The 23200-nt window shown below is 40.8% G+C and overlaps 1 protein-coding gene across 3 annotated transcripts in view; it reads left to right on the forward strand.

The window, feature by feature from the left end:
* Positions 1–23200, forward strand: part of TRIO (trio Rho guanine nucleotide exchange factor) — a 539453-nt gene that overhangs the window by 284105 nt on the left and 232148 nt on the right. For all 3 annotated transcript variants that reach the window (XM_075826894.1, XM_075826893.1, XM_075826892.1), the window contains exons 16-17: positions 14559–14678; positions 19238–19429. In XM_075826894.1, the coding sequence (XP_075683009.1) occupies positions 14559–14678; positions 19238–19429 (312 nt within the window). The remainder of the gene's footprint in view (positions 1–14558; positions 14679–19237; positions 19430–23200) is intronic.

Raw genomic sequence — 23200 nt, forward strand, 5'->3', positions numbered from 1 at the left:
ACATTTTCATTTATCTGCTTTTAAGACAGATAGTTATACCACACAAGATAGTTACTATTTATAACATTTCCCATATGTGCACTTGAGATTGGTATCATATTCTGAACATCCTTATATTTTTCTAGGACATTACAAGGCAGCAATTTATCACATTTTCAAGAAAATTTCAAAAGCCTAATTGCTGGGTTTATAAATTTATCGGGGCCACCATTAACCCCTTAACGACATCCAATGTACTAGTACGTTGTTGTCCGGTGTCACGAAGGGTCTGTGGACCCACTGGGCCGTACCGCTTTGGCGGTAAGGCAGCTGGCCAACAGGGAGCAGGTGAGGGTCTATAGTTTTATAGGTACCTGTGGCAGCTCAGACAGCAGCAGGGCAGGCTCGGCTGGGACTAGGTAGCAGGCGGACGTCAGGCGAGGTGAATCATGTCGGATGTGGATGCAGCACAGCACGACTTTGGCACAGCTCAGTGCTAGACCAGGAAGGTATGGATTGCTAGGAACAGGAACTGGAAACAGATATAGGTACAGGGACTGGAACAGGAAACACACTAGGAGGCCATCACATAGAACTCAGGCATAGAACCAGGGGGCTGGACACCTCCTATAGTCCAGGGTACTCACAGGTCAAAGTTCGTCTGAGGTCCGGTGCGCGCGCTGACCCTTTAAGAGCGGGCACGAGCGTGCGTGTGCGCGCACCCTACGTGATCCGGCAGAGGTGAGTGGAGAAGGAGGATGGGGCCAGCGCTTGCCGACTTGTGGCTGCGGCTGTCAGGGGGAGGTTGGAGCTGACAGCCCGCAGCCATGGACATTACATCCTGTACTTAACGCAACACAATGTACTGGTACGCTGTGTTCCTGATGCTGGTTTAGAAGCTGAGCTTATACCCTCTTATTATACCCTGATGTACTCCACACAGCTTACATATGCCCCCACAATATAAACTGAAATGCCAGTAAAACCCACACAGAAGAACTGCCAAGCTATATCTGCGCTCCTAAAGCCAAATGGCTCTCCCTCTCTTCTGAACCCTACAGCGTGTCTAAACAGCAGTTTACGTCCACATATATGGCATCACCATACCCGAAATATTGTGCACTAAACTGGCATATGAGTGGAAAATTGCATTTTTCACTTTGCACCATTCGCTGCACATTAATTTGTTATGAAAAAACACCTGTGGGGTCAAGATGCTAACTACACCCTACAGCACTGCAATTGTGGGTCAATGCTGTGGAAATCACCAAAATAGACCTCAAATGCGCATAGTGCTCTTCACTTCTGAGCCCTGTCATATGTCCAGGCAAATGATAACTGCCTTGAGGGGTGTAGTTTCTAAATTGGGATCACTTCTTCCACTGTACTCCAGTACCTCAGGGTTTTGCAAGTGCAACATGGTGCCCAAAAACCAAGCCAGCAAAATCTGCATGCCAAATAGCGCTCCTGCCTTTCTGAGCCCTGCCGTGTGTCCAAACAGCAGTTTATGCCCCGATATGGGGAACTCCCGTAATCGGGAGAAATTGCTTTTCAAATGTTGGGGTACTTTTTCTCCTTTATTGCTTGAAAATTTTCACGTTTTGTCAGAAAAATTTATTTTTCAATTTAACAGCATAATTCCACTAAATTCAGCAAAAGTCTGTGGGATCAAAATGCTCACTATGCCCCTCGATAAATTCCTTCAGTAGTGTAGTTTTCCAAATGGGCTCACTTTTGGGTGGCTCTACTCATTTGTTTCCACAGGAGATTTGCAAATACGACATGGCACCCAAAAACCATTCCAGCAAAATCTGCATGCCATGTAGCGCTCCTGCCTTTCTGAGCCCTGCCGTGTATCCAAACAGCAGTTTATAATGACGTGGGATATTGCCGTACTCGGGAGAGATTGCTTTACAAATGTTGGGGTGCTTTTTCGCCTTTAACCATAGTAGAAATAAAAAATGTCAACATTTTAGTGGGAAAAATTTTTGTATTAATTTTCGAGGCCTAATTCCGCTAAAAACCTGTGGGGTCTAAATGCTCACTATAGCCCTCAATAAATTCCTTGAGTGTTTTAGTTTCACAAATGGGGTCACTTTTGGGTGATTTCTACTGATTTGGTCCCGCAGGCGCTTTGCAGATGAGAAATTGCACCCGAAAAGCATTCCAGCAAAACATGCGCTCCAAAAGCCAAATGGTGCTCCTTTTCTTCTGAGCTGTGCTGTGGGTCCAAACAGCTTTTTATTACCACATATGGGGTATTGCTGTAATCGGGAGAAATTGCTTTTCAAATGTTGGGGTGCTTTTTCTCCTTTATGCCTTGTAAATATTGCCGATTTCTAAAATTTTTGGGAAAAAAATTTAGATTTTCATTTTGACATCCTAATTCCACTAAATACAGCAAAAAAACTCTGGGGTTAAAATTAAAATGCTCACTATATCCCTTGATAAATTCACTGAGGGGTGTAGTTTGCCAAATTGTCTTTTTTGGGGGGGTTTCCCACTGTTTTGCCCCCACAAAACCTCGTCAAACCTGACATGGCGCCTAAAATATATTCTAATAAAATGGAGGCCCCAAAATCCACAAGGTGCTTCTTTGCTTCTGAGGCCTTTGTTTCAGTCCAGTAGCACACTAGGGCCACATGTGGGATATTTCTACAAACGGCAGAATCTGGGCAAAAAATATGAGTTGCGTTTCTCTGGTAAGACCTTCTGTGTTATAGAAAAAAAATGAATTAACCCCTTAAGGACACAGCCTAGTTTTGGCCTTAAGGCTCAGAGCCCATTTTTCAAATCTGACATATTTCACTTTATGTGGTAATAACGTCGGAATGCTTAAACCTACCCAAGCGATTCTGAGATTGTTTTCTCGTGACACATTGGGCTTCATGTTCGTGGTAAAATTTGGTCGATATATTCAGTGTTTATTGGTGAAAAATTGGAAAATGTAGAGAAAATTTTGAAAAAATTGCATTTTTCAGAATTTAAATGCATCTGCTTGTAAAACAGACGGTTATACCACCCAAAATAGTTACTAGTTCACATTTCCCATATGTCTACTTTAGATTGGCATCGTTTTTTGAACATTCTTTTATTTTTCTTGGACGTTACAAGGCTTAGAACATAAACAGCAATTTCTCATATTTTTAAGAAAATTTCAAAAGCCTTTTTTTAAGGTACCTCTTGAGTTCTGAAGTGGCTTTGTGGGGCCTATGTATTAGAAACCCTGATAAAACACCCCATTTTAAAAACTAGACCCCTCAAAGTATTCAAAACAGCAGTTAGAAAGTTTTTTAACCCTTCAGGCATTTCACAGGAATTAAAGCAAAGTGGAGGTGAAATTTGCAAATTTCATTTTTCTTGCTGAATTTCAATTTTATTCATTTTTTTTTCTGTAACACAGAAGGTTTTACCAGAGAAACACTACTAAATATGTATTGTCCAGATTCTGCAGTTTTTAGAAATGTCCCACATGTGGCCCTACTGCGCTCGTGGACTAAAACACAAGCCCTAGAAGCAAAGAAGCACCTAGTGCATTTTGAGTCCTCTTTTTTATTAGAATATATTTTAGGCAGCATGCCAGGTTTGAAGAGGTGTTGAGGTGTCAAAACAGTAGGAATCCCCCAATAGTGACCCCATTTTGGAAACTACACCCCTCAAGGAATTCATTTAGGGTTGTTGTTACCATTTTGACAGCACAGTTTTTTCACAGCACGTATTTGAATTGGGCTCTGAAATGAAAAAAATGTCATTTTTTCCAATAAAATGTCATTTGTGATCAAAATTTCTTATTTTCACAGGGAACAAAATACCCCATTTTGTTGCCCAATTTGTCCTTAGTGTGGCAATACCCCATTTGTTGTGATAAACTGCCGTTTGGGCCCATGGGAGGGCTCAGAAGGAAAGGAGCGCTATATGTTTGTTGGAGTCCAGATTTTGTTGGATTGGTTTTCGGGTGCCATGTCGCATTTGCAGAGCCTCAGAGGTATCAAAGCAATGGAAACCCACCAAAAGTGACCCCATTTTGGAAACTACACCCCTCAAGGAATTCATTTATGGTTGTTGTTAGCATTTTGACCACACAGTTTTTTTCACAGCACCTATTTCAATTGGGCTGTGACATTAAAAAAATGACATTTTTTTTCCAATAAGATGTAATTTTTTACCAAAATGTCTTATTTTCACAGGGAACAAAATACTCAATTTTGTTGCCCAATTTCTCCTGAGTGCATCAATACCCCATTTGTGGTGATAAACTGCCGTTTGGGCCCATGGGAGGGCTCAGAAGGAAAGGAGCGCTGTGTGTTCTTTGGAGTACAGATTTTGCTGGATTGGTTTTTGGGTGCCATGTCGCATTTGCAGAGCCCCAGAGGTATCAAAGCAATAGAAACCCACCACAAATGACCCCATTTTGGAAACTACACCCCTCAAGGAATTCATTTATGGGTGTTGTGACCATTTTGACCCCATAGTTTTTTCACAGAACTTATTTTAATTGGGCTGGGAATGAAAACAAAATTATTTTTTTCAAATAATATGTAGTTTTGGCTGAAAATTTCTTATTTTCACAAGAAACAAAATACCCCATTCTGTTGCGCAATTTGTTCTGAGTGCCGCAATACCCCATTTGTGGTGATAAACTGCCGTTTGGGCCCATGGGAGGGCTCAGAAGGAAAGGACCACCATTTGGCCTACTGGGGATTTTCTAGTGCGAAGTCATGTATGCAGAAGCCCCTGAGGTACCAGTACAGTTGAAACCCGCAAGAAGTGACCCCGTTTTAAAAACTACACCCTTAAGGCATTCATCTAGAGGTGTAGTGAGCATTTTGACCGGAGACCTACACCCCATAAACTGTAATGTGGGTTCTCCCGGGTATGGCAATACCCTACATGTGGCTGTTATCAGCTGCCTGGACACACAGCAGGGCCCAGAGGGGAAAGACGAGGGGGGATAAGCTGTGTGGAGTGCATCAGGGTAAGTAAAATTGGGGTAAATTATAAACCAAGGGATGTATGATAAATTTTAAAACACTTTCATACAGAGCTCTGGTTATTCGGGACACGTGTCACATTGATATATTGTGTTATCCATTATCGCCCTCTTATAGCAGACTTTGCACCTCTTTTGACTTTTTCCCTTCTTGCCAGTTTGGGGAACTTCTCCTGGAAAGTGTTGCCCTGGTACGATGCGTGTGGGCTCGCTTCCAGAAGTACTGGGTGCCCCCCCTTCTTGGTCCCTAAAGATTAGGTTCTTGATAATCACCTCTTGAAATTCCAGGAAAGTTCCCGTCTGGCCTGCACATCGACGTAGCATGTACGCATTTTACAATGCCATCTGTATGATGTGCCCGGCCAGCTTCTTATACCACACCGCATGGCGCTGTAGGGCTTCAGGGCTTGATCTTACAAGTCCATCCCTCCCATGTACCTATTGTAGTCCAGGATGCAGTCTGGTTTGGGGGTGGCCTTTCCTTCATATATCCTAAACCTGTAGGTATACCCTGATGCACTCTCACAGCTTATACATCTTCACGCCATACCTTGCCCTCTTACCCGGCAGGTACTCGCGGAATTGAACCCTCCCTTTAAAATGTACCAGGGACTCATCAATAGAAATACACTTCTCGGGGGTGTATGCTTGGGAAAACCGGGCACTGGAACGGTCTAATAGGGGTCTCCGTTTATACAAACGGTCAAAACTGGGGTCATCTCGTGGTGGGCACGGCTTATTATCAGTATAATGTAAGAAGCGAAGTATTGCCTCATTTATTTATTTTTTTAGGTTCCAGTTCAGTTCTGAAGTTGCTTTGAGGGGCCCATATATTAGAAACCCCTATCAAATACCCCATTTTAGAAACTAGACCCCTCAAAGTATTCACAACATGATTTAGAAAGTTTATGAACCCTTTAGGTGTTTCACAAAAATTTAGAGCAAAGTAGAGGTGAAATTTACATTTTTTTTTTGTCAGAAAATCCTCTTTATACCATTTTTTTATAACACAAAAGGATTTATCAGAGAAACGCAACTTAATACGTATTACCCGGATTCTGCAGTTTTGAGAAATATCCCACATGTGGCCCTAGTGCAGTAATGGACTGAAGCGCCGGCCTCCGAAGCAAAGGAGCACTTAGTGGATTTTGAGGCCTCTTTTTTATTAGGCACCATGTCCGGTTTGAAGAGGTCTTGTGGTGCCAAAACATTGGGAACCCCCCAAAAGTGACCCCAATTTGGAAACTAGACCCCTTGAGGAATCCATTGTAGTTTTCTTGGGGTGCATGCGGCTTTTTGATCAGTTTTTATTCTATTTTTAGGTGGCGTGGTGACTAAAAAACATCAATTGTAAGATTGTTTTTTTTTTCGTTTTTTTTACAGCGTTCACCGTGCGCTATAAATGACATTCACTTTATTCTGCGGGGCGATACGATTACAGCGATACCAGATGTTTATAGTTTTTTTTTATGTCTTATGGCGTTTGCACAATAAAATACGTTTTGTAAACAATCATTCACTTTTTGTGTTACCTTATTCTAAGAGCCAGAACTTTTTTATTTTTCAATCAATAAAGCCGTGCGAGGACTTATTTTTTGCGTAACGAACTGTAGTTTCGATCAGTACCATTTTTAGGTACATGCGACTTTTTGATCTCTTTTTATTCCATTTTTTGGGAGGTGAAGTGACCAAAGAATTGTGGTTCGGTTTATTATTATTTTATTTTACGGCGTTCACCGTGCGGGATAAATAATGAAATAATTTTGTAGTTCAGGCCGTTACGGACGCGGCGATACGAATTATGTATAGTTTATTTGTTTGTTTATATATTTTTATTAATAATAAAGGACTGATAAGGGAAAAAGGGGGATTTTTACTTTTATTACTTTTAAATCTTTTATTTTCTTATTTTTACACATCTTTTTTTAACTTTTTTTTTACTTTATTACTTTGTCCCACTAGGGGACATGAGGGCAGGAGGCCTTGATCGCTATTCTAATACACTGCACTACATGCGTAGTGCAGTGTATTAGAACTGTCAGCTACTCACTGACAGCAAGCATAGTGGGTCCTGACGTTGTCAGGACCCACTAGGCTTCCGTCTATGGCATAGCCGGACGCCATTGTTTGGTGTCCGGTTGCCATAGTCACTATCGCCGGCCGCTATCGCGTAGCAGGCCGGCGATGGCAGCTTAACCCCTAAAAAGCCGCGATCTCTATAGAACGCGGCTTTTAAGGGGTTAATCAGCGGGGACACAGCGATCGGTCCCCGCTGTAGGAGCTGTGACAGCTGCTGAATAAGACCGCAGCGTCACAGCTCCTGTATGTGTCGGGAGGACGGCCGAAACGGCCGTTACTCCCGAGACGTACTATTACGGCATGGAGCGCGAACGATACAGCTGCCATGACGTAATAGTACGTCAAGGAGCGGGAAGGGGTTAAAGAGGCTCTGTCACCAGTTTATCAAATCCCTATTTCCTATTGAATGTGATCGGCGCTGCAATGTAGATAACAGCAGTTTTTTTTTAAAACGATAATTTTTGCCCAAGTTATGAGCAATTTTATAGTTATGCAAATGAGCTTTTCAATGGACAACTGGGCGTGTTTTCTCATTTTACCAACTGGGCGTGTATTGTGTTTTTACCAACTGGGCGTGTATTGTGTGCTCTTTGCAGATCATCTGTAAATCATTAAGATTTCGAGGCTGTCGCTTGGCAACTCGGATCTTCAGCTCCCTCCATAAGTTTTCGATGGGATTAAGGTCTGGAGACTGGCTAGGCCACTCCATGACCTTAATGTGCTTCTTTTTGAGCCACTCCTTTGTTGCCTTGGCTGTATGTTTCGGGTCATTGTCCTGCTGGAAGACCCAGCCACGAGCCATTTTTAATGTCCTGGTGGAGGGAAGGAGGTTGTCACTCAGGATTTGACGGTACATGGCTCCATCCATTCTCCCATTGTTGCGGTGAAGTAGTCCTGTGCCCTTAGCAGAGAAACTCCCCCAAAACATAATGTTTCCACCTCCATGCTTGACAGTGGGGACGGTGTTCTTTGGGTCATAGGCAGCATTTCTCTTCCTCCAAACACGGCGAGTTGAGTTAATGCCAAAGAGCTCAATTTTAGACTCATCTGACCACAGCACCTTCTCCCAATCACTCTCAGAATCATCCAGATGTTAATTTGCAAACTTCAGACGGGCCTGTACATGTGCCTTCTTGAGCAGGGGGACCTTGCTGAGCTCTCACCTTCCTCAGGATCAAGGATACCCCACGAGGTGAGATTTTGCATGGAGCCCCAGATCGATGTCGATTGACAGTTATTTTGTATGTCTTCCATTTTCTTACTATTGCACCAACAGTTGTCTCCTTCTCACTCAGCGTCTTACTTATGGTTTTGTAGCCCATTCCAGCCTTGTGCAGGTCTATGTTCTTGTCCCTGACATCCTTAGAAAGCTCTTTGGTCTTGCCCATGTTGTAGAGGTTAGAGTCAGACTGATTAATTGAGTCTGTGGACAGGAGTCTTTTATACAGGTGACCATGTAAGACAGCTGTCTTTAATGCAGGCACCAAGTTGATTTGGAGCGTGTAACTGGTCTGGAGGAGGCTGAACTCTTAATGGTTGGTAGGGGATCAAATACTTATTTCCCTGGCACAATGCAAATAAATATATAAAATTTTGACTGATTTTCTGTTTTTTCTTTTATATAATCTATCTCTCACTGGTAAAATTAACCTAGCCTAAAAATTCTAGACTGTTCATGACTTTGACAGTGGGCAAACTTACAAAATCAGCAAGGGATCAAATACTTATTTCCTTCACTGTATATAAGTGAACTGAACTGGTCCCTGATCAAATAGCCTTTTGATATTTTCCTGAAAATGTGAGAAATTGCTGCTAAAGTTCTAAGCCTTGTAATGTCCTGGAAAAATAAAACCGTGTTAAAAAAACAATACCAACATAAAGTAGACATGGGATATTTTGTGTGGTATAAGTATCTGTTTTACAAGTACATACATTTAAATTGAAAAAAATTACAAATAAATACTGAGTGTATTGACCAAATTTTAGCACTAACTTAAAGTACAATGTGTAACGAGAAAACATTCTTAGAATCGCTTGAAAAAATAAAGTTACACGTTATATTTGAAATAAATGGCCTGGTCCATTAGGCGAAAACAGGCTGTGTTTTTAAGGGCTTAAATTTACAAAATCCTATAAAAAAAAAAAATAAAGACCTTGAAAAACTCAATTTATGTGTGTGTTGCAGTCTCAAACTGAATTCCTGAGCTGCCTGTGAAATCTGGAATGTGAGACTCATAATTGTCAGGGGGTGGGATCCACGTGGTATCACTCATTTCGGGGGGTTCCTCATCAATGAATGATGAGGAGGCGGAGCACAAGGGGAATGGGGCATAATATTAATAATCTTTATATAGCGCCAACAGATTCCGCAGCATTTTACAATTCAGAGGAAACATGTACAGACAATATCAGACATTACATAGTGAGAAAACTAATTTACAATTCAGATAAGAGGAGTGAGGACCCTGCTCGCTAGAGCTTACAATCTGTGAGAAAATAAGGGAGAAACTAAATGTAAAAAGTGCCTGTTATCCCCTTCAGGACCCAGCCTGTTTTGGCCTTCAGGACACAGACGATTTTTTCAAATCGGACATGTCACTTTATGTGGTAATAACTCCGGAATGCTTTTACCTATCCAAGCGATTCTGAGATTGTTTTCTCGTGACATGTTGTACTTTGTTAGTGAAAAAATTTGGTTGATAAATTTGGTATTTATTTCTGAAAAACACCAAAATTTTGAAAAAATGTGCAAAAATGTTAATTTTTCTAAATTTAAACATATCTGCCCTTAAAACAGATAGTAATACCACGCAAAATAGTTACTATTTAACATTTGCATCGTTTTTTGAACGTCCTTTTATTTTCTAGGACGTTGCAAGGCTTAGAACTTCAGCAGCAATTTCTCATATTTTAAAGAAAATTTCAAAAGGCCATTTTTTCAGGGACCAGTTCAGTTCTGAAGTGGCTTTGAGGTCCATATATATTAGAAAATCTGCACACCTCAAGGTATTCGAATCAGCATTCACAAAGTGTTTTAACCCTTTAGGCGTTTCACAGGAATTAAAGAAATGTAGAGGTGAAATTGACAGATTTAATTTTTTTGGCCAAAATGAATTTCTAATAAAAAAAAAATTTGTAACACAGAAGGTTTTACCAGAGAAATGCAACTCAATATTTTATTGCCCAGATTCTGCAATGTTTAGAAATATCCCACCTGTGGCCCTACTGTGCTAATGGACTGAAACACAGGCCTCAAGCAAAGGAGCACTCAGTGGATTTTGGGCCTCCTTTTTTTCCGAATGTATTTTAGGCACCTTGTCAGGTCTGAAGAGGTCTTGTGATGCCAAAACAGTGGAAACACCCCAAAAGTTACCCCATTTTGGAAACTACACTCATCAAGGAATTTATCTAGGGGTATAGTTAGCATTTTGACTACAAAGGTTTTTCGCTAAATATATTGGAATTAGTCTGTAAAAGTGAAAATATACTTTTTGTCTGAAAAAACATAGAAATTTTTAATATTTACAATTAATAATGAAGAAAATGCACCCCAACATTTGTAAAGCAATGTCTCTCGATTAGGGCCATACCTAATAAACTGCTGACTGGACCCACAGCAGGGCTCAGAAGGGAAGGAGCACCATTTGGATTTTGGAACACAGATTTTGCTGGATTGGTTTGCGATGCTATGTCGCATTTGCAATGCCCTGGAGGGACCAAAACAGGGGAAACCCCCCAAAAGTGACCCCATTTTGGAAACTACACCTCTCAAGGAATTTATCTAGGGGTTTAGTTAGCATTTTGACCACACAGTTTTTTTGCAGAATTTAGTGGAATTAGGCTGTGAAAATGAAAATCTACTTTTTTTTCTGAAAAAGCATAGAAATGTTAAATTTTTACAAGGAAAAAAGGAAAAAAAGAACCTCAGCATTTGTAAAGCATTTTCTCCTGTTTATGGCAATACGCCATATGTGGTAATAAACTGCTGATTGGACCCATTGCAGCGTTCAGAAGGGAAGGAGCGCCATTTGGATTTTGGAGCATGGATTTTGCTGGATTGGTTTTCGTTGCCATGTCACATTTGCAACACCCTGGAGGGACCAAAACAGTGGAAACCCCCCAAGTTACCCCATTTTGTAAACACCCCTCAAGGAATTTTTCTAGGGGTATAGTGAGCATTTAGACCCCACGGGTCTTTTGCAGAATTTATTAGAATTAGGCCGTGAAAATGAATATCACAATTTTTTTCCACTAAAATGTTGAGTTTTCTCATTTTCACAAGGGATAAAGGAGAAAAAAAAACAACCAATTTTTGTAAAGCAATTTCACCCGAGTACGGAAATACCCCACTTGTGGTCATACATTTTTTTCATTAGAAATGAATTAACCCTTTCAGGACTGATCCATTTTTTGCTTTCTTATTTTCGTTTTTCACTTCCCGCCTTCCAAGAGCCATAATTTTTTGCTTTTTCCGTCAACAGAGATGTGTGAGGGCTGATTTCTTGTGGGAGGAATTGTAGTTTTTATTGACACCATTTAAAGTGCCATAACATGTACTGGGAAACTGAAAAAAATATAGGGCTGATATAGGAAAAAAAATCTGATTCAATTTTTGGGGGTTTTCGTTTTTACAGCTTTCGCCGTGCGGTTAAAACGAAAACTTTACTTTATTCTGCGGCTCAATACGATTACAGTGATACCAAATATATATAGTTTTTTTTTTATATTATACTACTTTTACAAAAAAAAATCTATTTGTTAAAATAAAAAATCTTTTGTTTCACCACATTCTGAGAGCCTTAACTTTTTTATTTTTCGGTTGATTGAGCGGTGGGAGGTCTTATTTTTTGCGGGACAAGCTGTAGTTTAAATTGGTACCATTTTTTGGTACATAAACAGTGATCAAAAAGTTGTATTCCATTTTATTTTGAGAGCTAAGGTGACAGAAAAAAACGTTAAATAATGGTATATTGTAATAGTTCTGCCTTTTACGGACATAACGATACCAATTTTGTTTATTTTTTTGATCATTACTTTAGAAGAAAAATGGGAAAAACGTATTATTATTTTTTTTTAACTTTAAAAACTTTTTGCTTTCTCACTACTAATAACTTTAATTCTTCTACACATTTTATTAGTCCCCTTAGGGGATTGAACCAGTGATCATTGGATCGCTGGTACAATATACTGCAATACTAATGTATTGCAGTATATTGTTATTTTTACACGCTTCTGTAACCGCACGATCGCTGTTCCTGTCCTGGGTGTCAGCTGTAATACACAGCTGGCAACCGCAGCCTATGGTGCGGGCTCAGCATGTGAGCCCGCTTCATACATCAGCCCCCGCACCATGACGTGCTATTAAGTCATAGTGTGCAACAGGGTTAATGCACAGCGGATGGTGTGAGTATTGCAATTTTCCACTGGTATGCCATTTTAGTGCAAAATATGTTGTGCCACTGAAGACAAATACCTCATAAAATGTTAAGTGGGTTCTCTCTGGTATGGCGATGCCATATATGTGGGCGCAAACTGATGTTTGGGCACGCTGCAGGGCTCAGGAAGGAGGGACGCCATTTTGCTTTTGGAGCGCAGATTTTGCTTGGTAATAGTTCTGTTTTGTGTATTTTAACAGCTATAACTTATATTTCCATCAAGAAAGCTGTGTAAGGACTTTTTTGCTTAATAAACTGTATTTTTATTTATTTTTTACTATGTTTTGGTACATGTAACTTCTGAATCACTTTTTATTACATTTTTGGGGCGGCAATGTTACAATAAATCAGCGATTTTTTGATATTTTTTCTTTTTCTATGGCGTTCACCTTGCATGATAAATAGTGTAATCGGTTTATAGTCTGTGTCGTGTCCATGCCAAATATGTATAGGTTTTTTTAATGTTTTAATTTTTATCCTATATTTTGGGAAAAAGGGCAATTTTTGGTTTTTGAACTTGACATTTTAATTATCGTTATTTTTCTCCATTTTTTTTAATTTTATTTATTTTATTTTATTTTTTTTTATCCTGTACGATTTCCCCCAAATCGGGCATAAACTGAATAATACATGTGGGCTAATATATATTTGCTTCTCAGCACATGATGTGGGTGCAACTGAAGGGATTAATATATTTACACTCCATCTTGCTCTCTTCTAATCCAGATACGCAACTCGCTGCTGCCATTACCTACCAAGCTTTGGTCCTATAGGTACCCACAATTCATATACAGTTTTACCAAAACACACACTGCTCTCCAGCAGTAAAAGGGTAACCATATTCTAAGGAATGCTTATTTACTTTTTAGAACAGAAAGTTTTATGCTTTAACATAAAAGGTACAGTCAATACAAAAAAGTACATAAAAGGAAAGTAAAATAGTCTACATAATTTGTGGTATGGCCAAAAGTATGTGGATACCCCTAACTATTGAGTATATAAAAAGTATTGGATCACCATGTGCAATACCAAGCAATGTCTGTAGTGGTGTCTAGCATGCCACTACTGGACTCTTGGAGCAGTGACTATGTGTTCTGGAGTGATAACTCACATTTCACTATCAGGCTGGTCTGTGTTTGTCGTCTGCCTGGAGAATGTTACCTACTAGAATGCATAGCGCCTACTGTAAAATTTGGTTCTAGAGGGATAATTGTCTGAGATTTTTTTGAGGGTTTGGACAAGGCTTCTTATTTCCAGTGAGGGACGGAACACCATACAGTTAGGGCAAGGCTCTTTCCTGTTCCAGTATATCTAAATGGGGTCCATAAAGACATGGTCTAATACGTTTAGTGTAGAGGAATTCGAGTGGCGTGCACAGAGTCCTGACCTCAACTCACTTTTGGAGGATCTGGAATGCCGCGTGCAAGCCAGATCTTCTCATCTAACATCAGTGCCTGACAGATTTCCACAGACACACTACTAAATCTTGTGGTAAATCCTTCCTAGACGAGTGGAGGCTGTTACAGCCTCAAAAGGGGGCCCATCTCTATATTAACGCCCATGTGGAATGGGATGATAGACAAGCTCATATACAGTACAGAATGTTTGATGGCCATATAGTGTAGGTGATTGTCCTTTAATTCACCTCATTGTGATTCCTTAGTCTAGATGTGATGTTTATTAACCCATCTTTTGAAATGTACAAAGACCACCAGGTTTATGTGTTAAAGATTTTTTGTTAAAAGTTAATTTGTTTAAGTGGAGTAGTTGCCCAAAATAACCAATCAGATGCCACCCTTCATTTTTCAAAGGCTTTTGGAAAACAGAAGCAGCAAAATAATTGTTTAATAAATCTGACACATTTTACAACTCCTCTTAGCCAGCCATGCCCTTTCTTTAGATGCTTTTAAAAACGGTGAGGTAGGTGTAAAAAAAAAAAAAAAGTTTCTATAACGCAATGATTTTGGCGCATGCAATGTCCATCACTTTTTTGCGCAGTTTGTGCCAACATTTTGCCATATTGTGCTTAGCAAGTCTCCCCCCAATATCTTATGTTTTTAACTTATAAATTACAGGTGCTTGGTTGGATCAGAAATGGGGAATCTATGCTTAATGCTGGTCTGATTACTGCCAGCTCACTACAAGAGGCAGAGCAACTTCAGAGGGAACATGAGCAATTTCAGCATGCAATAGAGGTAAGCTTCATTCCAATCCTCCAAAACCTGCACATTTGTAATACTTAAATGCATGTGGTTTCAATAAAATTTAAAACCTGTCAGATTTGGCTTACATCAGTAAGGTTTGGGCTTTGGTGACTTTTCCCATGTGGATTTTAGGTTAAATCCGTTTTTATTCAAAAACATTTTCAAAGGTTACGCAATAGATTACACATAGAAAAATAAATGATTCCGGAAACAATGACATGCTTAATTTGAGAGAGCAGAACATATTCAATAACCATGGAGTTGCCAATTAGAAGTCTGACCAACTAAGTTCAGTTATGCGGTAGTACTAAAGGAATGTCAGCCCAAGTTTCCGTAAAATTGACGCTAAGAACAACAAAATATTCTGGTCTTCTAATCGTAACAACTTGGCCATGACCACGAACGACAGAAAGGCGTAGGAGGAAAGGACACCAAGAAAGTGGAGGAAAAGGGATAACTGTGAAAAATTTACTTTACATGTGAGAAACATCTTTTCATAAATGCTATCACTATTTGTCAGTAATATATTGAGAAAGGTTTTGGACTTGGGGTGATTGGTCAGGGAAGCCGTAGGAGAGAGAGGGGTAAGGAAAGACTCCGAGGACACCCACCTCTTAACAACTGCAACATTAAATAAATTAACAAGGCAAGTAGCCAGTGCGGCTGCGTGATAAAGATTCTAATCTGGCAAGCCCACATTTTTGACTGATAGAATTTGTTCACTCAGAAATTAATTTTATTAAATTATTCTCTTAGATATGGATTATCGTAAAATGTTTGTATGATCATATTACCATAGAGGAACTAAAAGGGGACCATGTTTTAAACAAGCTTCCGTTTGCATCACCATTGATTTCAATGGTGACGGATCCAGTGCAAATGGTTTAAGTTTGTCACCGTTGTATAAGGGTTCCGTCGTTTTGAATTAATCAATACCGTATTTGACTTCGCTATTTATTCTGTCAAAGCGGCGGAACCCTTAAACAATGGTGATAAATGGAAATGATTTGCACCGGATACATCAACATTTAAATCAATGGTAATCCAAACAGAAACCTATGGTTTCCATTTGTTTCACTTTGGATTTTATTCATGGGTTCCCCTGACAGAAAGCTCAGACGGAACCCATGAACGGAGTCCCAACGCAGATGTGAACGCAGCTTTACTGGTGTGTTTTGGGTCATTGTCGTGTTGAAACCCCCATTTCAAGGGCATTTCTTCTTCGGCATAGGGCAACATGATCTCAAGTATTTTGATATATTCAAACTGATCCATGATCCCTTGTATGCGATAAATAGGCCCAACACCATGATATGAGAAACATCCCCATATCATGATTTTTGCAGCACCTTGCTTTACTGTTTCCATAGTGTACTGTGGTTTGAATTCAGTGCTCGGGGGTCATCTGACATGCTGTCTGCGGCCACTAGACCCAAAAAGAACAATTATGCTTTTAGAAGTCCACAAAATGTTGAGCCATTTCTCTTTGGGCCAGTCAATTTGTTCCTTGTCAAATTTTAACCTATTCAGGACACGTCTTTTTTTTAACGACGGGACTTTGCGTTGAGTTCTTACTGGTAACTTGGCTTCACTTAATCATCTTCTGATTGTAGCAGTAATTACTGGTAACTTCAGATCTTCTTTGATCTTTCTGGAGGTGATCATTGGCTGAGCCTTTGCAATTTTGGCTATTCTTCGATCCATTCAAACAGTAGTTCCCCGCTTCCTTCCACGTCTTTCAGGTTTTGGTTTTTGAGATTATTTTATCTGAGGAGCCTATAATTTGCTGCACTTCTCTATATGTTTTTCCCTCTCCAATCAACTTTTTAATAATCAAAGTACGTTTTTCATCCGAACAATGTTTGGAACAACCCATTTTCCCCAATATTTCAGAAGAAAATGCACTATAACCAACATGTACATAATTTGCCACTCTCCCACCTTAAATGAGAGCCAAAATTGACACCTGTTATTCCACAGAATGAATGACTTCACCAATTTAACTCCTCACTGCTATTATTTTGAACAAGCCCCTTTCAATTAATGATTCAATTACTCAGAATGTGCATGTTCTAATTATTCGCTCTGGTTTTTTTTTCTACTACACTTACAAGAAAATTATTTGCTATGTAGAAATATCACTTCTACCAAAAACCATCAGGTTAATGATGTTGGACTGCTACTTTTTTTTTTTAACACTACCGCATATGTAATATGGTGCAGATACATAGAGAAATGTGTATATTGTCATGCCTATGGTATACATGGTACATTTAGTATACTATGTATATGTGGTGTCACAGAATTGATTTAAAACGATTCTGTTAAAAAAACAGTATAGTGAGTCACCCAAATGGCGAAATAATCAAATTAATTTTATCAATCGGCCAGCCCTAGTGTAAATTAAAATTTGAGAAAGGCTGGCAGTATTGTCAACCATTAATGGAATTTAAATAAAATTTCCTCCAATGACTTGGGTGGTCCTAACTGTGTTCACATGACTTCAAGATAGCCAAAGATTTAACCCCTTAAGAACGTAGCCAGTTCTGACCTTGTGGATGGAGCCCCATTTTTTAAATCTGATGTCACTTGTGAGAATAGCTTTAACCCCTTCCCGACATTTGACGTATCCATACGCCAAAGTCTGGAAAGGGAAGTATGGAACGGGCTCACGGAGTGAACCCGCTCCATACGATGCCGGTGTCGACTGTTTGTTACAGCCGACACTTCAGAATAACGAGCGACATCTCGCGAGATCTCGCTGTAAATGACAGGTTACAATGAGATCACGCTTCCTCTGCTGTAACCTGTAACTACCATAGAAACAGTAACGAAGTGCAGAGATTGTGAATAGACATCCCGTGGAATGTCTATTCACGGTCTAAACACTTCAGTATTGTTAATGTGTTAGTATAAGACAGCACATAGCAATCTAAAAGGATCCCTATGCGATGCCTAAATGAATGAAGAGTGCATGACGCTGATTGGTCAGCGTCATACACTCCTCTGTACAACGCCCACTTGGTCAATAGTAAAACACTCCCAGTTGTCCATTGAGAAACTCATTAGCATAAATCTAAAAACACTAATAAAGTGGTGAAAACAGATAGTTTTTTTAAAAATAAAGAGCACTGCTGTCACCTACATTATTGCGCCCATATGTAGGAGATAGGGCACTTATAATGTGGTGACAGAGCCTCTTTAACTATAGTAACAACATGTTTTTGCTGCCCATCTGAGTGTTTTCCCAAGCTGTGTTTGTATGTTATAGTGCTGCAATTTTTTTTTTTCTTAAATCCAGTTTACAAAGTTACTGACAACAGCACGTCAAGTCAATATAGGGTTTGGGGATGCACTCACTTTTTAAGGTGTGTAATCCCTGTATTTTTTTATATATTTATGTTGTTAAATTTCTATTCTAAAACCAGATTTTTGGTTCCTTGAATAAAGTGGTGTTTTGACAATGTGCCCAGTGTCCACGGTCAGAAAATATACTGGTATGTGGGTGTAGTGTGATTTTTTTGGACGAATTTAGGTTTGATTTGTACATGTCATATGTATGAAAATTGTCCTGGCTACGAGAGGTGCAAATTGTAAAAAAAAAAAAAACTAGCATTAAAAGGGTTAAACAATATTTTATTTTCTAATCAATATTTTGTAATCACGCAAAACTTAAAATTTGAATATTTTTAAATAATCCCCTTGTCTCGATATTGCTGTTACATACCTAGTGTTCGTGTGATTCCTGCTCAGAACATCCACCCAATGGGGGGTTTAGTCATAAATGCATCAAAAGTCACTATTTTTGCAAACAAAATCTGACTTTTGAAGCATTAACACCTCTTAAGTAATTAAGCACAACTTATGCCAGCTCTCTTTAGATTGACTGGCGTCTGAAACACCAATCTGAATAAATTCTTCCCAATGTGTCCAGTACTGGGGAAAAGAAGCTGCTTCTACTGCCCCGATTCCTATTAGCTGACCTGCTTAATGGCAGAAATCACTCCACGCCCATGTACATGAGAATCCGCGTGGTGGATCTGACCTACTGTGTGTCCTGAACACATTAGGTCAGGGGTCAGCATCCTTCGGCACTACACTTGTGAAACTGGTTGAACTTGATGGACATATGTCTTTTTTTCAACCATACTAACTATACAATTCCCAGCATGTCCTGATAGCCTGTGGCTGTCAGAGCATGCTGGGAGTTGTAGTTTCACAGCAGCTGGAGTACCGAAGGTTGCTGACCCCTGCGTTAGAAGGATGTTCTGAATGGGAAACAAAAATAATACAAGGGGCACCATAACAAGTATCTAACAGAAATATCTAGCTACAAGAGCATTTTTGAAAAATTGTTTTGTGTAACAGTAATGTAATATTTATTTATGGAACAACCGTTTTCTGTTAGACTGCTTTGTTAAGTGTGCCTTATTGAAGTGCAAATTCTCGTTATGTATGCAGATGATTTGAAAATTAATAGAAGCCTAAAAATATTTGTACTGTATTATGTTGTCTCGTGATAATCCTATCCTTTTCATTTTTAAATTCAGAAAACACATCAGAGTGCACTGCAGGTGCAGCAAAAAGCAGAGGCTATGCTTCAAGCCAATCATTATGACATGGATATGATAAGGGATTGTGCCGAAAAAGTAGCTTCACACTGGCAACAGTTGATGCTGAAAATGGAAGATCGTTTAAAACTAGTAAATGCCTCTGTAGCGTTCTATAAAACTTCAGAACAGGTATGTAATTGAAATAATGATAACGTTTTACAGTTGCAAGATAAAATGACATGGACTTTTGCATAGATAAGGATCAGACCACATTTTATTAGTAAAAATTGTTGTACATACTGTTCACGTCTTTTATTGAACACATTTGAGTAATCATCCTCAGTGCAGGGGCCGTGTAAATGAGCGCCGATCAACGAGACAGCTCGTTTGCTCCTTTCACAAGGTTCTATTTACTGGGACGAGCGCTCGCTAATCCGATCGCTAGTCCCCATACATTTTTATCATGTCGGCAGCACGTTTTCCTCTTTACACAGGTAGATTTGCTGCCGACAATGATAATGGCATTGTTTTAATTGCCGAAACGATCAGTCGACGAGTTTTTGCTCGTTCATCGGCTGATCGTTGCCCCCTTTACACGGGGCAATTATTCGGGACAAGGGCCTTAAATGTATCCTTGGATTTAATAACCTGTAGATCAGTGGTCTCCAAACTTTTTTTCTCAAATGACCAGTTTCATTCAAGAACATTTTTCCAGGGACCGGCGGGGTGTGTGTTTGCGGTTAGGTGGGCAGGGAGGTGGCGGTTGGGGGGGTCAGGTCACACGTTACGTAAATGCAGCAGATTTTCCCCAACCGAATTAGTTGCGGATAATCCGCAGCATAACACAGTAGCAGCAAAGTGGATGAGAGAGAACAAATCTCATCCAAACCCTGCATAAATAGTGAGCAGAAGAACCGCTCAGAAATTGACATGCGGTGCATTTTTATTCCACAGCATGTCAATTGTATTTGCATAAATTCTGCTTATTTGTTCCGGGCTTTTCCCATTGAATATAATGTGAGGTAAAAGCCACAACAAACAGCAGTTTTTGCATTTATTGCAGTGGAATTGCAGTGATTCCGAGAAAAAAAAAAAAAAGAGGACATTCCGGGTGAAAAACTGCACCACAGTTTGAGGCGGATACCAGATACGGCGGGCCGTTAACAAATAATCCGCGGCCCGGTTGTTGGGGATAACTGCTGTAGATCCCCCTTTATCAGCAATCACCTCCACCAAACTTTTCCTGTAGCTGCAAAAAATGATTTTCACAGGATAGAGGAGGCATTTTGGACCGTTCCTCACTGCGAATGTTCCATTTTATCAATATTTCTGGGATGCCTTACATACACAACCCTCATGCCACAGCATCTTGTTAGGATTAAGGTTGCGACACTGACTTTTTTTAACCATTCTTTAGTTGATTTACTTGTTTGCTTTCAGTCATTGTCTTGTTGCATCATTTAACATCTCTTCAGTTTGAGATCATGGACGGTATTCCCCTTCATTCTCCTATAAAAAATATTTGATACACCTTTTGAATTCATTGTTACCTCTATGATCGCAAGGCATCCAGGTGTTAAGGCAACAAAGCAGCCCCAAATCATGATGCTCCCTTCATTATGCTTTACAGTTGGCATAATGTGTTGGTTTTGGTGTGTGCAGTGTTTTTTCCCCAAACGGAGCGTTGTGCATTTGTGCATAAAAGTTCCACATTTGTGTAATTTGTTCATAAAACATTTTCTTTGAAGCATTGAAACATCCAAGGGAGGGTCTCAGGCATACTTGAGATAGGGTCGCAATGTTATTTTTGGACAGCAGCCGCTTCCTTCGTGTTCTTCTTCCAGTGACACCACTCTTGTTAAGTGTTTTTCTAGAAGTGGACACGTAAACAGGTTTTTGCAGTTTGCAACGTCCTCAGTATGTTTTTCCGATTACCCTTGGGTTCTTTCTCACCTCTTTCTGAATTGCCCACTGTGCTCTTAGAGTGATCTTAACAGGACGCCTAGTCCTAGGGAGAGTAGCAGCAGTCCTGAATTTTCTAAATTTTTAGACAAGTTGTCTAATTGTGGATTGATGTACACCTAAGTCTCTAGCAATGGTTTTGTAGCTTTTTCCAGCTTCATGTGTCTCTGACATGTCTTCTGAGGTCTACTGAAAGTTGTTTATCCCAAGCCATGGTTCACACTTACCAACCTTCCAGAGCAGATTTGTCACTAAATTAGGCTTTGTGTGGCGGCGTGGCCTAGCAGCAGATGTAAGAGGACGTGTGTGGCTGGAGCTCCTGCTGTATTCATCCTGAAAGTACTGTTTATCCCTGAATTACCCGGTAATATTCACCGATCTGGAGGCTGGGAGGCTGGAGGAGTCGGTACCGCTTAATACAGCTGCAATGACCCGTTCTAAGAAGCAAAAAACGCCGCCGGCGAGTCCGGGGCCGAGAAGGCAAGATGGCGCCGAGGAGACTGAATGCAGGAGCAGGCACATGCGGTCTGAAGCGGCAGACAGGCTGGAGAGATTTGCAAGAACCCCTCGTGCGAGCGGATCTGCAGACGGCAAGACGCCGGTGGCTGGCAGTGGGAAGGCAGACAGCATGGCCTCAGGTTCCAGATACTCCGTGCTGGGAGAGGACTCGGTGAGTGAGGAGGAGGTAGAGCTGGGGAGTCAGCGGCGGGACAAGCGTGTGGAGGAGGATGGAGGCAGAACGCATAGCAGGAGAGACCAGGTGAAGGAGCCTTCCCTTGCAGATATATTCGCTGCGGTAAAGCAGAACTCCTCAATTTTATCTGTGCTGACCGGGCAGGTGGGAAGCCTGAAGGAAGATATACTGCTGTTACGTAATGACTTACAGAAAGTGGCAGAAAGAACCACAGTTATTGAGGGGAGAGTGTCTGAAGTGGAAGATGTTCTGCCGGAGCTCAGGCGGGATGTGCAGTCTCAGTCCTTGGCGGTGGTGGCCCTGCAGGCTAAGGCGGATGATTTAGAGAATCGGTTACGCAGAAACAACGTGCGTCTGGTCGGAGTGCCGAAAAAAACGGAGGGCAATAACTCGGATGAGTTTTTTGAAAAATGGCTGCTTGAGCAGTTTGGCCGGGAAGAGCTGTCTCCTTTATATGCTGTTGAAAGGGCGCACAGAGTACCTACCAGACCGGGACCACCGGGGAGGCCCCCGAGACCGGTCTTAGTGAAGCTGTTGCACTACAAGGACAGAGATAAGATACTGAGGAAGGCAAGGGAACGGCAGGATATCTCCATCAATGGCGCCAAAATATCCTTTTATCCGGATTTCTCCTCGGATGTACAGAAGAAGCGGCTGCAATACTGGGATGTAAAGAAACGTCTGAGGAACTTGTCCATACCATACTCCATGATGTACCCGGCCAAATTGCGGGTGGTTGCTTTTGGGACTGCTTCATTCTTTGAGAACCCCAGAGAGGCTGCAAGATGGCTGGATAGCAATGAGGCACGGTTGCGGAGACCGGCTGGAGAAGATGATGCGTGAAAGCCCGCCTGGGCGGTGAAGTCTGGAGCCATGTTGGCGTTTGCGGGACTGTAGCATATTATATGTTATTATGCAGTTCTCCGGTGTGTGAACACCCTTGTCAGAAACACAGCAGGGTGGTATCCTTTTAACAAGAATGGCCGCACCTGACGGCAATGTTATTGTGGGACTGTTACTGGGTACCTAATGTATCTGTAAAATCTGCTGATTGTATGGGATTGTTTATTACATGCAAATAGCAGTGGGAGCCAGCGCTCACTAGAAGTGGTGAGAAAGTTAAACGGTTCAAAGAGAGATGCCAATAGGGTATGTCGAAAGTTCGCACTATGGTGCGTTTCTGCTGGATAGGAGAGACAGTACATGTCGCTCTGACCCTTTTCGGAGGGAAGGTTTTGTTGGGGGGGGAGGGGAGGAGGGAGGGAACGCACGGCCTAATATCTTGACTGGAGCAGGCTGGAGGA

Source organism: Rhinoderma darwinii, chromosome 5, assembly GCF_050947455.1.
Source record: "Rhinoderma darwinii isolate aRhiDar2 chromosome 5, aRhiDar2.hap1, whole genome shotgun sequence".
NCBI classification, from domain to species: Eukaryota; Metazoa; Chordata; class Amphibia; order Anura; family Rhinodermatidae; genus Rhinoderma; species Rhinoderma darwinii.